The sequence below is a fragment of the Lampetra fluviatilis genome, chromosome 15 (assembly GCF_964198595.1).
Source record: "Lampetra fluviatilis chromosome 15, kcLamFluv1.1, whole genome shotgun sequence".
NCBI classification, from domain to species: Eukaryota; Metazoa; Chordata; class Hyperoartia; order Petromyzontiformes; family Petromyzontidae; genus Lampetra; species Lampetra fluviatilis.
In genome coordinates, this window is record NC_136289.1 from 8,629,877 (window position 1) to 8,646,516 (window position 16,640).

Genomic DNA, 16,640 nt, shown 5'->3' on the forward strand with positions numbered 1-16,640 from the left:
GTCATCGTCGTATGTGCGTACGTATGTTAAACTTCTTTCGCACCGTACGTAGCCAACCCGTGCTAATTGGAGGTGCGGGAGGAAGGACAACAAACGCGAGGAGGGCCTTCGTCAGAGGTCGCAACCGGGTACCCGATACCCGTACCCTACCCGATACCCGGCTACCCGTACCCGGCCAGGTACGGGTACGGGTACCCGTTTGCGACCCTGGTGCGACCGGGTATGGGTAGGCCGTGAGTCACTGGCGAGTAACCGTTTGTCACTCATTTCGGGTAGGGTACGGGTACGGGTAGGGAATGGGTACCCGTACCCGGCCGGGTACGGGTACGGGTACCCATTTGCGACCCTGGTGCGGCCGGGTACGGGTAAGGAATCAAAACCCGTTTGCGACCTCTGGCCTTCGTCACCTCCTCCAGATGTGAATGTCGGACTCGAGGGCGAAGAGAATGTCGGCGAGGAGACGCTGGTGCACGCTCGACCACTGGAAGTCGGGGATGCGGAAGGTGGCGGCCTGAGTCCCCGCGTTCATGGGGCCGTCGCGCCTCGCCGCGCCGCCCTGCTGGGCGCCCGCCACCTTCTCGCGAGCTTCATCTGTGGCGGCGGCGGCGGCGCTGGCGGCGACGCCGGCGGCGGTGCTGGCGGTGGTGGAAATGGGCGGCGTGGAGGGGCGGAAGTTGAGGACGACGCCGGGTTGACCCTCCTGCTGCGGCGTCGGCGCACTCTGGTGGAGAGAGGAAATGCGGGAGATAAAAACCATTAAGAAATCGACAAACGCGATTTGGATTTAGACACCATCTACGTGCGGACTGCATCTCAACGGCCGAAGCACACCGAAAAAGACGCGAGATTTTGTTTAAGTATCGCGGCGCTTCGTGGCACACTCGTGTTAGAAACACTAACGTTAGCGGCAAGTGTATTCTGCAACCGTCCTGGGTTACCAGGTCACTCTATTTAGTTCCTACTTGGTTAAAATTTGAACCATAAGGTTAACTCAGCTGATAAAATACATAAGTACCAGCATCGTGGTAACAAAGGTGGGCATGGTGTGTGATGTCCTGGCCTTAACAGGTTGTCACGAACAGCACCTGCTTCAACAATGTAGGTGGCTAATACCCGTGGTTCTTTAAAATATTTGGAATATAAAAAAACACGTTTTTCCAAAATAAAAACAAAGCAAATGCGATATCAGGTGATAGCATTGTAATACAATAAAACTGTTCAATATGTAAAACTGTTATGATATCAAAAACATTAAACCGTTTAGCTGAACTCATTTCAACCTGTTTTTACTCAAATATTACAACTGATAACAATTTATAAAGCTTGCATCAAAGCACGGATAATGAAATCTTGAATAGACAGTACTGTTATTCCGTCTCGTAAAACACTATTTGTGGCACTCTGTTGAGTTTGTCGCGAACAGCATCAATCAACCAAGGTCGTCACCTGAGCGGTCTTTGCCATCTGGATGTTCACGTCGCGCTCCATGGCCTGTTCCACCAGGGTCTTGGCATTGAGCTCCGCCGTCGCCTCGCCCCGAGGACTTAGTGTGGAGGTCTGGGCGGTGACAGCACCACCACCACCACCATCATCACTGCGAGGCTTCTCTGCTTGGGATTTCTCCTCGGTGCCACCGCCGCCGTCTCCAGCGCCGTCATCTTTCGCGCCATCATCTCCGGCGCTGGGCTGCTGGGATTCACTCGGTTTGTCGGCGGCGGCGGCGATGCAGTCCGTTTGGTCGCTTGCCCGAGGTTCCCCGTCACCGCGTGTCTCCGCCGCCTCGCTGCTGATCACGGACACGGCGGTGCGGCACACCTTGTCCACGAGCAGCTCCGCCGCCTGCGCCAAATCCCTTTCGCCGTCAGCCGACGCATCGGTGAAGGAGACCGAGGCTTCCTTTGAAACCTCCGAGGCTTGGTCATCGTCGTCCGTGGGCGTTGCGGATTGCGCAATCGCTGCCTTCCCTTCCGCCGCCTCCTCCTCCCCTCCGCTAACGGCGGCGTCCCCCGCGGGCCCGTCGTCCTGGTCTCCCGGTGCCGCGGCTTCGGCCCCTTCCGTCCGCTTGGCTCCTTCCGTCGCTGCGGTCTCTGCCGAGTCTTCGTCCTCTCCCTGGACGACGCCTCCTTCCGAAGTTTCAGCCTCTTCCGAGGCCTCTTCCTGACTGTCGCCATCTTCATTGCCCTCTTCTGTTTCAGCCTCGACTTCTACTTGAGCCTCTTCTTCAGTCTCCATTTCAGACACATCTTCTTCCGCTGTAGTCTCTGCTTCTGCAGTAATATCTTCTTCATCAACTTTAGTCTCTTCTTCTTTTACCTTATGCTCTCCTTCAATTTCCGCCTCTCCTTCGGCTGCCGTAGCTTCCGTTTCTTCTGCTTTAGCCTTATCTTCTCCTTCTGCTGCTTCAGCCTCTGTTTCTACTTCAGCCTCTACTGTTTCTACTTGAGCCTCTACTGTTTCTACTTGAGCCTCTACTGTTTCTACTTGAGCCTCTACTGTTTCTACTTGACCCTCTCCTTCCTCCGTGGCCTCAGCCTCTCCTGCGTCTTGGGCCACCGTCCCAGCATCGTCCGCAGAGCCGCGAGGAGGTCCGCCCTCCAGCGGCGGCGCCGCCGCTTGCCCCATCTGGGCCACCTCCCTCAGCAGGCTGCCCCTCTTCGCTTTGTCGGCGCCTTGGGAGCTCGACGGGAATCCCTCGTACGGATCGGCGGCGTCCTCCCCGGGCAGCTCGGTGATATTGGCGAGGCCGGCCCCGTCCGAGAGGCCGGACACGGTGCTCACGGTGCCCGCGGCCGCCTCTGCCGGGCCACCGTTCTCCTGCTCCCGCCGCTGGAAATCCGCGTACATCCGAGCCAGCCGCTCCTTGTGCGCCTCGAACGACACCTGTGGCACAGGCAGATTTTAATCATTACTCCTGTTACGTTTGTTTCGTCAGAAAAGCCTCACCGAGTCTCAGGACTGCTTTTTAGGAGGGCCCTGATAAGTTTCCACAGTACCAAGCGACACAATTGCCATGCGTTTCCCCATTGAAGTAAATTTGCAATCAAGTTTTCAAATTTGTGGTCATCCAAACACTGACTTCTACCGAGTGAGAAGCACCTAACAATCCAACCAGCGTGCATGTAGGAGACAAAGCCGACAGCCAAAGCACCCGGAACATTCCCGGTCCGGTCACCTTTGGGAAACTAAGCAGGGCCGAGCCTGGAGGGGTGACCAGCATGCATTAAATGTGTAAAAAGCAAAGTTGGCAGTAGAGGGCAGTGCAGGAAAATCCACTGATGTTCTGTCCCCCCTGCCCCCCCCCACCTTAAGCAACCCGCAATGACCAGCAAAATAGAGAAGATAAAATGACCCTCAATGCCAACACAGCATTAAGAGGCCCTTATCCAGCAGTGGACTGACAAACGGGCTGTACATGTACACACGCATGTATATGTGTACGTATAACAAGCACAAATGACCATGGTTGATCCACGGATAATTGAGAGTTGACTGCAAGTGCTTGCTAAAAAGCACGCGAAATATGCGCCAGCGGTCAGACTGTTCACCTTGGAGTGCGCGATGGACAGCGTGTCGACCCAGACGCGCCAGCCGCCCCACTCGTACTTGACGGCGTGGTACAGCAGGATGCGGAAGAGGGTGAAAACCATCTCCGTGATCTTGCGCTCCTCCGTGGAGCGGGGAGAGAAGTACGCGAGGGAGAACATCCACTCCTGCCACACAGAGCACTGCAACAGGCTCCTGCAAAGGCAAAGATCCCCCGTATAGCCTTAACAGACTGTTGGGGAAAGTGCTGTCAGCGAACACCTATGCAAGTTGGCACGGTACACGAGAGGGAGGGTGGCGAGTTCCATGGCTGACTGCTTTTGCCTCTCCGGTGGCGATATTTACACACTACACAAGGTAGTCATTTTAGGCCGAGTCGACCTCGGGAAGGCCCATGACCAGTTAAAATAATCAACACCGATGTTGGCCGTGAGCGGGAATCGAACCCAGGTTGCCGGGTTCGGAGTGAGAACGCGCTAACCGCTGCAGGCACGCATCTCCCCATGCCTTCTTTGTGGACCTTTTCATCTTTTTATTCAATTTGCTTTCGTCAGTGCCCACGTTTCTGATCTGCACGGCCAAACAAGAACTATACACCGTTTCTAAAACGACCTTTTTTTTCTTTTCTTTTTTACACACGGGCCCCCGGCGATCACTCCACACGTGTCAAAAATGTAATCTCACACGCCCAGGGGTCGTGGCCCGATTTCGCTCGTCCACACGAGGTCCCACTTAGCGTCGTTACAGCTCCGCATGCTTTTAACGCGGGTGGTCGCTCGATGAGGAAGAGGTGAAGTTGTACAACATCAGGGCTAGGGTTACACACATGGCACATGTGCGCACCGTTAAACAACAGACAGAGACTGGGAGGGCGTGTTGTTGCGGATTCCGGTTGCCCAACGGATACATCATAAGGTTGTGGTCATTACACACAAGAGTGCTTGCCACAAATGAACCACAATACCTAGCCGTCTCGTCGCGGAGCATAAACCATCAAGCAAGCTCCGGTCATCCTCGCAGAAAGCGGCTTTTGGATAACCGTCGAACAGATACGGTCACTGCATGGCGCACTTTCGGAAGTGTTTCTGCGGCCGTCTGGAACACTCTTCCTTCCGATGTTAGGAAGCCACTGGAGTTATGCACATTTTAATTATCTAGAGTGAAAACTAATTTCTTTAGAACTGCTTTTTGTGTTTAGTTTGTTGCCCTTCCCCCGCACCTCCAATTAGCACGGTTGGCTATGTACGGTGCAAAAGAAGTTCAGCATACATACATTATTCAAGTCACGTGTAATTTCAGTACGAAATTTCATCACATATGCTAACCTGTAGCTTAATTTCACATCTCAATTAAATGGTAATTTGCATCTAAATTACACGCGACACCGTTGATTGCTAAAATGTCCATCCACGTGATATAAGCCCACTTCGCTGAGCTCGTTGTGACCAGGTCGCTTCTGAAAAATAACTACACAGCTCAGTGGGCCTTTCCTAGTCATAGTAACTTCACGTTACTCCGGTGTGTGCGCGCTTGCGCGAGTCCAAGATCCCCCCCCCCGCCTCAGCCACGCGAATGACGAGTGGCGCTGCAGTTTGCCCCCTTGCCTTCACCGCGAGGTCGCAAGGAGTCGGCATTCCTGACCTCTCTCCATCGGGGGGCCCGGAGGAAACGCTCACCTGCGGTTCTCGCGGTTGTTGTTGAAGAGTCGGATCATGTCGGACAGAAAGACGCGCTTCACCTCCATCGTCTCGATGGTGGCGGGCGCGGATCGCAGGAGGGTGGCCACCACCTTGAGGATCACTGCAGGAGGCAGCAGAGCGACGGGCGATTTACAAACCGTCATTGACATCGTCGTCATCATCGTCATCCTCATCATAATCGCCGTAGTTATTAATATCGTCACTATGATCATAGTTTTTCTCGTCATCGTCATGGTCATCATCATCATTATCAGTCACCATCATCATAATCATCGTCGGCAAGATAATTTTCATCATAATCATTGTTGGAATCACCATTATCAATGTCATTATCAGAGTCATCATGATTATATATCATCAGCACCATCAAGACCATTATTAGCGGAACCAACATTGGAGGAAAAGCTCAACCTTTCAGCCCTATAGTCTGTTGGAGAAAGTGCTGTAAGAGAGTCCCTATTAAGGCGAGTAGCACTCACACTGAGGACGCTAGCTTTGCCTTCTCAGTCCTGTTGTCGGTGCGTGGTGCAAATCCAAGTATGCACATTGCCAGAAAATATATTTCAATCATAATTGATACTTTTAAATTAAATTCATAATAATTAAAATTGGACAGCCATTGTTTATTATTCGTATAATCTTAATAGTCACTGGAACATAAGGAAATGGAACCAAAAACTGCTTAGTGTGCTAAGAAGCATGCCACCATCGCTACCATCACCGCCACCACCACCACCATAACCAGGATGAAAACTCACGGGGATTCTGAATCTTGACAGAGGAGTCGGCGTCTGGATGCTGCTTATGAATCACTTGGGTGCAGACATGCTCCGTCAACGTCTGCACATCGCACCGCACACAACACACACCACGCACAACACACCACACAACACACATACGACACACACAAGTAATTAATTAGTAGTATGAAATCCATTGGTATGTGTGTAAGGGGAAAGACATGAGTGATTATTTACAAATTATATTTTTTGCCAAGTTTTGGGCAATGCTTTCATCAATATGGCCGGTTTTCAACATGAAGAGTCCCAAATCGCAACACAACCTTCGACTAAAGATGAGTTGATGTTGGATCATCTTCAAGAGATCCATCGTGCTCCCCTCTTTACAAGTGGTGAGATGTTACCTCCCTCGTCTGATATGGAGGTCGTGGATTCGATCCCAACCCCGACGCCTGTATATTTGGAGTTTGTGTGTCTCTCTCCATGTAGTCGCGTGAATTTATCCCCCAGGTCATCTGGTTCATCCCCTCCACATTTAGAATCAACATGCGTTTAGAATATTTGGCTGGTACGAATTTCCACACAATAAGCCACCACTTCGTTGAGTTATTATTGGTGGCCAGGTCACTTCTGAAAAAGAGCTATTTAGCTCACTGGGAGTTAACTGGAAAAATAAATCTATTGTGTGGTTTACAAGCAGGCAGATGGACAGAGCTAGCGCATAAACGCGTTTAATCTTAGTTAAAAAGTGGTGAAAAGCAAGGCGGGGCCATTTTTCATTCGTGCAAAAGCGATGGGCACCTCAAAGAGGACGTTGTATGTGGTCATGGAGAGCACGTTGGTGTGCAGCATGAGCCTCTCTCCCAGCAAGCTGAAGAGGCTGGGCGCAACCATCATTTCTGCCTTGCGTCTGTACACACACACAAAGACAGAGATAAACCGAATGGCCTTTAACAGACATTTGGGGGCCGAGTGCTGTTCGCGAGCATCCCTGAAGGCCGGCAACAAACACGAGACGTGCACACGCACGCGTGGAAAGGACACACACACACGCACGCACAAACACGCGCAGAGACGCACTCACAGACGCCGACACATTGTGTGCGCACCCAAACACACATGTGCTTGCAAAGACAAAGATCCCCGGATTACCCTTAAGAGACTGTTTGGCCAAGTGCTGTTAGCGAGCACCCATGAAGGACAGAGCGGCACACGAGGGGGTGGGTGGCCAGCACCACGCCCAGCTGCCTTTGTCTTCCTAGTGGCGATATTTACACATTGCGCCACATACTCATTTCAGGCCGAGTCGATCTAGGGGAGGCCCAGGACCGGGCCAAATAATCGTCACTGGTGTTGGCCATGAGCGCGAATTGAACGCCGGTCACCGGGTTCGTAGCACAGAGCGCTACACTGCGACTACACTACCGCTCCCCAAATGTGTTCACACACACACAGAAACACACAAAGATAAAGATCCCCCGTATAGCCTTAACAGACTGTAGGGGCAAGTGCTGTTAGCAAGCACCTATGAAGGCCGGAACGGTACACGAGGAGGTGGGTGGCCAGCACCACGCCCGACCACCTTTGTCTTCCGAGCGGCGATGTTTATACACCGCACCAGGTACTAATTTGAGGCCGAGTCGACCTAGGGGAGGCCCAGAACCGGTTCAGATAATCGTCACTGGTGTTTGCCGTGAGCGGGATTCGAACCCGGGTCACCAGGTTCATAGTGCAGCGCGCTAACCGCTACACTACTGCTCCCCACACAGAGAAACACACACACACTGGCACACACACACACTGACACACACTGGCAAACACACGCTCGGACTGCCTGGCTGAGTGGCGCACTATGGGACTGCGTGCACGGGGGGGGTGGGGGTGACGGTTGTGGGAGGTTTACTTGGAGCTCAGGTGCTTCAGGAAGTAGCTGAGCACCTTGAGGGCCTGCACGCGGATGTGCTCGCTCCTGGACGCCAGCAACTTGAACACCACCCTGCTCGCGGGCAAAACGGACACGGAGCACAAATGCTGTCAGCCACGGTCTCTCCGCTGCTGGATGATGAGAATGCTAGACTTCCACACGTGTCGCCGTTCAGGAAACCAAGAGCAGCAGGCGTTTTCACTCAAATGCATTAGGAATGGTGTTTCCTAACTCCAGTCCTTGCAGCCCTGCAGCGGTGAGCCTTTTCGGGATAAACCGATGTGTTTGTTATTCATGAACAAAATGAGCCACTGCGCACTGCATGCACCGGATAGTTGGTAATCACGGAGAGATGTACCGTGCGAGGTCGTGAGGACCTTGGTTTGAGACGCACTGCGTTTGTAGTACTAATTCGACGGCGTACAAATACTGCAATTCCAGCCCAAGGGGGCAGTGCAGGCACGAAGAATTTCCTGTATCATGAATTAGAGCCAGCCAGCCATGGTGTAAACGTGGCCAGTGAATGAAGCCAACAGACGGGCGTGTGGCATTCGCTGTAAGAGCTGCTGGGATGCATGTTTTTTTTAGGTCATGTTGTTGTACAGACTGGCCTGCTACTTGGTTGCTTGAATAATCATTAATTGAAAAAATTTGCCCCGTGTCAATCATCTGATGGATGAAGGCCTCCCCCCCCACACCGTGTCGCTCATGGGGGTTGTGTGACCACGCTTCAACCATGCTGGTCGGCGCGGGTTAACGGAAGAGGCTGCCCAGATATCACTCGCTACCGATGTTAGCCGCGGTCGGGAATCGAACTCTCGGTTGGCCAGGTTCAAGAGCACTCCGCCGCGTTCGGAGAAAAGCGTGTGTTTGCCGAGGCGCACCGCATGCCGGAGCGCTGGTCGAAGGCGGGGATGACGGAGGAGGGGCTCTCCGACATGAGCGCCACCAGCAGCTGCAGCACGTCGTACAGGTTGTCGTCCTGCGAGCACAGACGGCGCACGATTTCCTCCAGCACGGCGCAGACACTCAACGCTCGCACACTCGGTGTACGTATGCATGTGCATGTTACGCATGTTGAATTTCTTTCGCACTGTACGCGAGACAACCGTGCTAATCGGAGGTGCGGGGGATGGACAACAAACTAGACGCGATAAATAAAGTGAAACAGAATCAGAAAATGTATATTTCCTGGAGGAATCCGATGAGATATAAAGCTCTTTTTCACAGACGTCCAGTAAAGTGGGCAGCCAGTCCCGACGGACGTGGCGACGTGGCGCTCGCACGACACTCGTGACATCTCACCATCGTCACCTGACCCTCACAACGCTCACCCAGTCTGTATAAGGCCCGTGGAGATTCAGTGGCTGCCATGCCCTCACACGCACCTCAGACAAACAGAATACGTCTATCCCCTTTCACGATTTGGAATTGACATGGAAGTCCCCCAGCACCAGGAGAGACAAGGCAAATTACTGGGTCAAAGTATTGTTTTTGTTGTTGTAGTAACTTTGACCTCGTTTGTATAAACTCTTGTCAATCCACTGCTGGACGAGGGCCTACCCATGCCGCGTGGGACACGGGAAGTTGTTCACCACGCTGGCCAATGCCGGTTGGCGAAGGTGGGAAACATTACCAGGGAAGCACAGAACAACAATGAATTTTGCCGCACCACCCATTGCTAACCACCTCATCGCCTCACAGCCCCCACTACAACCTGTTTGCGCAGTGGTCACCTATCCGAGCACTACGCAGGCTCAAACGGGTTTTAGCTTCCGAGATCTGGTGATATCGTGTGCATTCGGAGTAATTTGGTCATCGGCAGATATACTGCATAAATATGTAATTTAAATTACACGGATTTGAGTAATGTTTCATTTAATATTAATATGAAAATTCTGGGAGCCAAATGTTTGTAAATAATCATTCATTTCACCCATTATTCGACTTTTGTTTTCATAACCATTCATACTTGTTATTATGTACATATCAATGCCGTCATTCACAGCCGCATCATTGTATTTTTTTAAAGAAAAACGACACCGAATGACTGTAAACAGTTAAAATAATATCATAAAGTTGTCTTTTTTTTAGATAAGCAGATTATCTCAACCATCCAGGATGTGTACGTGTCTCATCAATCATTGCCAATGCCTTTTTAAATGAAGCACATTAATCAACAGCACGGCATTTGAGGGAGGATTTTTTTGTTATTAAATACAAACTTACATGATGAGGTTAGAACTTATAAAACAAACATCAAAAACATTTTCCCCATCAAAGTAAAGCTTTGCACACAGGCCTTCGCTTATTAGATGCACACTGTGCCAAAAATATATCTGCAGGACATGCAGGAAATGAGTTTTCAAAATTCGTTTCATTATTAAACCAGTTAGATTTTTTTCTTGTTGATCTTTTTCTTCACGGCAACTACAAATAAATGCATTTCGATTGTCGGGGAATACACTGTGGGAAATCAGAAAGCAATGTAGCCATGTCCAATCGTTGTGCTGTACTTCTATGCTACTTGGCCTACACCACCTCCCCCTTCAAAAACAGGTAAATTGAGTGATGGCCCAGTGGTTATAGTGTACTGCACCGTTAACCTGGCCACTGGAGTTCAATTTCCGGCTGCAGCCAACATCTGCGGAGAGCGAAATATCTGAACCGCCGGTCATGGATTCCCTCTCCCTCCCACTAAAGCGCGCTGGACCAGCGTGGTGAAGTATGGTCAAATGACCCGCGTGATGTAGGAAGCACTCGTCCCAGCAGTGGACTGATAAAGGGGCTGTACGTGCAATCGTGGTCGCGTGAAAACAGTGTGAAAATAGCGAAGCGAGGGACTAATAAAGTGAAGGGAGTGTGTACAGTTGCTTACTTCGTGAACAGTGAGCAGGTAATTTAAGATGCTTTGGAGCTCATCCGGTTTGAGCCCTCCTTCCTGTAAAATGAAAGCAGCAGTCCAGGAATTCAAGTAAGCCAGACATACACAACAACATCAAGGCATCAACGTGTAATTCAGCATCGTAGAACGTGGTTCCTGGCCGTGGCTAAGATCAGCGGCGAGTAATATCTGAATCCATCCTGGATCCCTCAATCCACATCATGCCTCCTAAGGGCCGGAATCCATCGACAAGCCATGCCCATTTTGACATGGCTGATGATGCCGATGATGTCACCAAGACCCACCCATCACCTCCCGTCCAGCGGAGCAAAGATGCCGTGTGGGTAACGACCGGTTCACAAAGCTTCCCATCCACCGACACAATCTCACATTTTACTTCACCCTCTCACTTCGACGGCATTATTTGGTGACGCTGCAACGGGCAGCGGTGCACAAGCACAAAAAAAAACAGCAAAAAAACCTGACACATTCGTCATTAACACTGTGGCCTGACAAGGAAAAAAATACAACGGATGACGTTTTGGGCAATGTCCCTTCTTCATAGCACGCGTGCTCTGTGCTATGAAGAAGGGCTACGAGCCCGAAACTTCACCTGTTACGTATTTTTCCTTTTCAAGGCAACAGCGCTATTGACGCATGCGTATGACATATTGTCTTCATAAGCTCTGTTTGTCTTCTCACTTGAGGTCAACTTGACTTGCTACGCTCACAGAGTCTGAGAGCACCCCCCCCCCACCCCGAGGTCAACTTGACATGACGTGAGTCCTGTACAAGCCCTGCGCCATGGGAGTAGCGGCGAGGTCTACGCCGGACAACTACGCCCAACGCCGGTGTACGACGGAGCCAGGAAAAAAACGGTTGGTTGTGGCTGTTTTCTCTGTAGTTTTTTTCTCAACTGTCTATCCCGGGACCCCATTACAGTCATCTGTTTAGTGTGCAAGTCACATGATAAATAACCAATGTGAAGTATCCTAGAAATATCTGGCTCGCAGTTGTTACGATGCGCGCTTGTTGTCCACACTCAGGTTGTGTGTGGGGTTGGAGGATAGTGCAAGGATGGAATTTGAGACACCGATTCCTAGGGAAACGACGTGTCGGTGATGCACGGTTTTCAGCTCTCTCTCTCTCCTAGCGCGAGTTTTTTTTTCTTCTGCATTTTCATCAGTTGGTTAGAACCGAATGCTTTGCGCCGGTTCGGGTCCTGTGTTATATATGTATCAGAGTTAAGGAATACCCAGTTACTCTAGTTAAATAATGCAGTGCAAATCACCTTCCAAAAATCGAGTGCAAACCAAACCAATTTGTGTTGCTTCACGTATAATGGCTACAGAGTATCAGTCCTTCAACCTCAATGATGTAATCGTTTTTTGTTTTGGTAAAAAAGATTACAATAATTCTACATTTGAAGCTTTCATTGGCTACCACATTCATTGGCTACCACATTCAGATAAGCCTCTCCCCCCCTCCTCCCCCCTTAACTTGTATTTAAGAACGTGTCTCTTGGAATTTTGCCTCACTTGATGCAGCAAATCTAGCTGTGACGGTCCCACCTGATGACGGAGACTTGTGTTGCCTCCGAAACGTCGTGATTTATAATTTTATTTCTATTGTTTGTATTATTTATTTTTACCAACGTGACTTTACCGAAAAAACCTAAGAGTAGTAACAATAATGTTTAGTTTTATATATCACGTCGTCGTTCGTGCAAAAACTTCTTCTCGCAATCGCTGAGGAACGGAGCCATGAGGCAGCCGAGGAAGTGAGCCGGCACCAACAATTGCCCAAGCTCTGCGAGTCCTCTATACATTAAGATGGTTTTAGTCAAATAATGAGTGTTTATATTTGGTTGAGTTTAACACGATGCGTCCAATTAATATTGTTGTGGTAAAGGGTTTCGAACGAGGCTTTCCCTGAATGAAAGTGCAGGTATTGCAGGTCACCTTGAGAATGAGCTGTTTGAGAAAGAGCAGGAGGTAGGCACGGAGGATGGCCATGTCGTCGCGGCTGGGCCTGGGTCCGTCTGCAGCGTCACACCACGACACCATCACACCAGCGACGCCAACAACACATAGACCCACAACAACAACAACAACAACACCTGAACCCACAACACTGTCGCGAACCAACAACAACACGTGGACCCACCACAACAACAACAAGTGAAACCACAACACGGTCGTGGACCCACAACAACAACAACAACAAGTGAAACCACAACACAGTCGTGGACCCACAACAACAACAACAAGTGAAACCACAACACAGTCGTGGACCAACAACAACAACAACAACACGTGAAACCACAACACAGTCGTGGACCCACAACAACAACAACAACAACACGTGGACCCACAACAACAACAACAACAACACGTGGACCCACAACAACAACAACAACAACACGTGGACCCACAACAACAACAACAACAACACGTGGACCCACAACAACAACAACAACAACACGTGGACCCACAACAACAACAACAACAACACGTGGACCCACAACAACAACAACAACAACACGTGGACCCACAACAACAACAACAATAACACGTGGACCCACAACAACAACAACAACAACAACACGTGGACCCACAACAACAACAACAACAACACGTGGACCCACAACAACAACAACACGTGGACCCACAACAACAACAACAACAACACGTGGACCCACCACAACAACAACACGTGGACCCACAACAACAACAACAACAACACGTGGACCCACAACAACAACAACAACAACAACACGTGGACCCACAACAACAACAACAACAACACGTGGACCCACAACAACAACAACAACAACAACACGTGGACCCACAACAACAACAACAACAACACGTGGACCCACAACAACAACAACAACACGTGGACCCACAACAACAACTACAACACGTGGACCCACAACAACAACAACAACACGTGGACCCACAACAACAACAACAACACGTGGACCCACAACAACAACAACAACACGTGGACCCACAACAACAACAACACGTGGACCCACAACAACAACAACGACACGTGGACCCACAACAACAACAACAACACGTGGACCCACAATAACAACAACAACACGTGGACCCACAACAACAACAACAACACGTGGACCCACAACAACAACACGTGTTCCCACGACATCAAACACGTGGACCCCCGGACACTGCATCGCGCGTTTCTCCGATAATAGGAAGCCACTGGAGCTATATGCACTTTTAAATCTATACTGAAAACTCATTTCTGTACAATTTTTTTTTGTGTTTAGTTTGTTGTTGTTAGTTTGTGGTCCTTCTCCCCCGCTGCCCGTCCCACCTCTGATTAGCAAAAAAAATACGTACATACATAACGTCACCGAGGTTAGGGCGCCAGTGTCCCACCACCACATAGTTACCATGGCCGGAATGTATTTATTTCAGCCAGGTGTATTTTGTTTAGAAGTGGCGCAGTGGCTCGTGCACTGCACTATGAACCTGGTGACCCGAGTTCATTTCCCGGCCACAGCTAACATCGGTGGCGAGTGACATCCGGACTGTTCCTGGCCACCCGCATTCACCAACCCGCCACTGCCCAGCGTGGTGAAGTATGGTAAAAAAAAACACCCCCGTAACTGAAAAGGCACAGAGACGCCTTCATCGAGCATTATGCCAACAAAGCGCTGTGCGTCATTTATTTGTTGTCAAGTCTATAAATGAGATGCCGGTGGTGGCGGAGGTTATTACATCGCAGGCTCAGGCGAGACAGCGATGACTTGGGGAGGCCTTGACCCAGCAGTGGATTGATCATGGCCGATGACGACGACGACAACGAGGATTTCTCACCGAGTCCGCGGGGCACCGTGCCACTGCGGTCCATGGGGTTCACCAGCCAGTAGTAGTGCTTGAGCGTGTGCAGCACCTGGATCGCCGTGCCAATGCGGCGCACCGCGTTGAAGATGCGCGTCTTCTTCACGAACTCATTGGCCAGGTAGGTGTACAGGGTCTGCTGCACCTGCAGCGGGGCAAATGACAAGGACGCTTCAGCACTGGAAGCCGAAATAAAAAATATAAAAATTAAGTTGTGCTTTGCATGATCAAGCAAGAGCCTTTGTAAACCCATTTATAATGCTGGCAGATGGAAATTGAACGGCGACCACTGGATTGCAAGTCCAGCGGACTAACCTTTCCTTCATGGCAGCTGTCCAAAGCCTTAGCGGGAGTTACTATATTCTTGGACAAGAGGATCGGGAAAGCTGCTGGCTACACCATGCACATCAGGGGTGTACAGCCCCTAATAGGAATCGCGAGATATTAACCACATCGCCCGGTATACAGGAGGTCGTGGGTTCGATCACGACCCTGACGCCTGTATATTTGGAGTTTGCATGTTTTCCCCGTGGTTGCGTGGATTTTTCTCTGGATCCTCCGGGTTTTTCCCTCCGCATTTAGAAACATGCTTTTCAAATATGTGGCTGCTATACATTTCAACATGATAAGCCACTTAGTTGGGCTATCATTTGTTGGTCAGGTCGCTTCTGAAAAAGAGCACCTGGTAAAATAAAAAAATAGTTCTTTCGGTAAAGTCACGTAGAAGGGAAATAATAAAATAATTAAAATAAAACATAATAAAATAATTCTCACAACGTTTCGGAGGCAACACAAGCTTGATACAGCTATCGTGCTGTGACGGTTCCACCTGAAGACGGAAGCTTGTGTTGCCTCCGAAACGTCGTAAGAATTATTTTATTATGTTTTATTTTTATTATTTTATTATTTCCCTTCTACGTGACTTTACCGAAAGAACCAAGAAGATGAATCCCTGCAGTCACAAAAGCTTTAAATCGAAGTTTAGTTTAAGTTCATAGGCCAGGCCCGAGAGGATGCAAATAATCGTGCACAGCAAGCATACATTGGCGTCGACGTGCACCCAGATGGCGGGGTTGAAGAGGATGTAGTCGCACAGCTGCTTGAGGAGCGGCGCTCCGTTGGGAATGCTCTCCAGGTACTTGGTGAAACCCAGAAGGTGCCCAACCACGCTGAGCGTCAAGTGCTGTGTCGATGCCTGAAAGACAACGCACGAAGGAGAGAGAGACGGACAGAGGAGTGGTGTCAGCGCGAAGGCAAGGATAAGGAGGCATGTCTCTCATAAGAGAACTCGTCGCAGTTTTGAAAACCGGACGATCGCCGTGATCATACACAGGTTCTCAAAGACACAGAATCGCATAATCCAGCGCGTGCGCCTTTTAGTTTCCCCGCAGAATTTCAATGCAGAAGCTGAGGTGACACATCGTGGCGCATAATGGGCTACTCTTCCAGGAAAGTATGTATGTCCAACTTCTTTCGCACCGTATGTAGCCGACCGCGCTAATTGGAGCTGTGGGGTCCTTCCAAATGAGGTAATTCCAAATGACCCCACAGCTCTGTCTTTAAAATTCACATTATGGAGGTGGACTGGTGGCTTAGGGGCCAGACTGCGGAAGTCCTAAGTTTGAATGCAGGCTTCAGCTGATGGTGAATAAACCAGGTTTTCATTCTTAGTGAGGTGATAATCTCAGACGGTCACCAATGACTGTGAAAAAATACTCCTGTGACATTAAATTTAGTTTTTCACTTAAATTGGCTAAATTACAGCTGTGATAATAAAATAAAAATGGTTTGACTATCATCCGATGAACATTTCTTTCAATGGCAGGATGGTTGGAAAGTGCTGTCCCCGACTGTGTGGATCAGATGTCACTTGAAGAAAAAGGGCTCGCAGAGGTAGCTTGAATATTTTTCTTCCGTGGACCGCTCTCGAGCATGAAGGACTGCACTGTTCTGCAAGAGTTCCAAATGGATGAT

At 49.9% G+C, this 16,640-nt stretch overlaps 1 protein-coding gene across 1 annotated transcript in view; it reads right to left on the minus strand.

Annotated features, from left to right (window-relative positions):
- LOC144936179 (lipopolysaccharide-responsive and beige-like anchor protein) overlaps positions 1 to 16,640 on the minus strand; it is a 287,536-nt gene that overhangs the window by 240,740 nt on the left and 30,156 nt on the right. The window contains exons 12-23 of the mRNA XM_078863117.1: positions 15,709 to 15,861; positions 14,643 to 14,811; positions 12,753 to 12,832; positions 10,786 to 10,848; positions 8,792 to 8,889; positions 7,887 to 7,979; positions 6,785 to 6,893; positions 6,002 to 6,083; positions 5,220 to 5,343; positions 3,546 to 3,738; positions 1,447 to 2,880; positions 408 to 721 (exon numbers count right to left, since the gene is read on the minus strand). Coding sequence (XP_078719243.1) covers positions 408 to 721; positions 1,447 to 2,880; positions 3,546 to 3,738; positions 5,220 to 5,343; positions 6,002 to 6,083; positions 6,785 to 6,893; positions 7,887 to 7,979; positions 8,792 to 8,889; positions 10,786 to 10,848; positions 12,753 to 12,832; positions 14,643 to 14,811; positions 15,709 to 15,861 — 2,912 coding nt within the window. The remainder of the gene's footprint in view (positions 1 to 407; positions 722 to 1,446; positions 2,881 to 3,545; positions 3,739 to 5,219; positions 5,344 to 6,001; positions 6,084 to 6,784; positions 6,894 to 7,886; positions 7,980 to 8,791; positions 8,890 to 10,785; positions 10,849 to 12,752; positions 12,833 to 14,642; positions 14,812 to 15,708; positions 15,862 to 16,640) is intronic.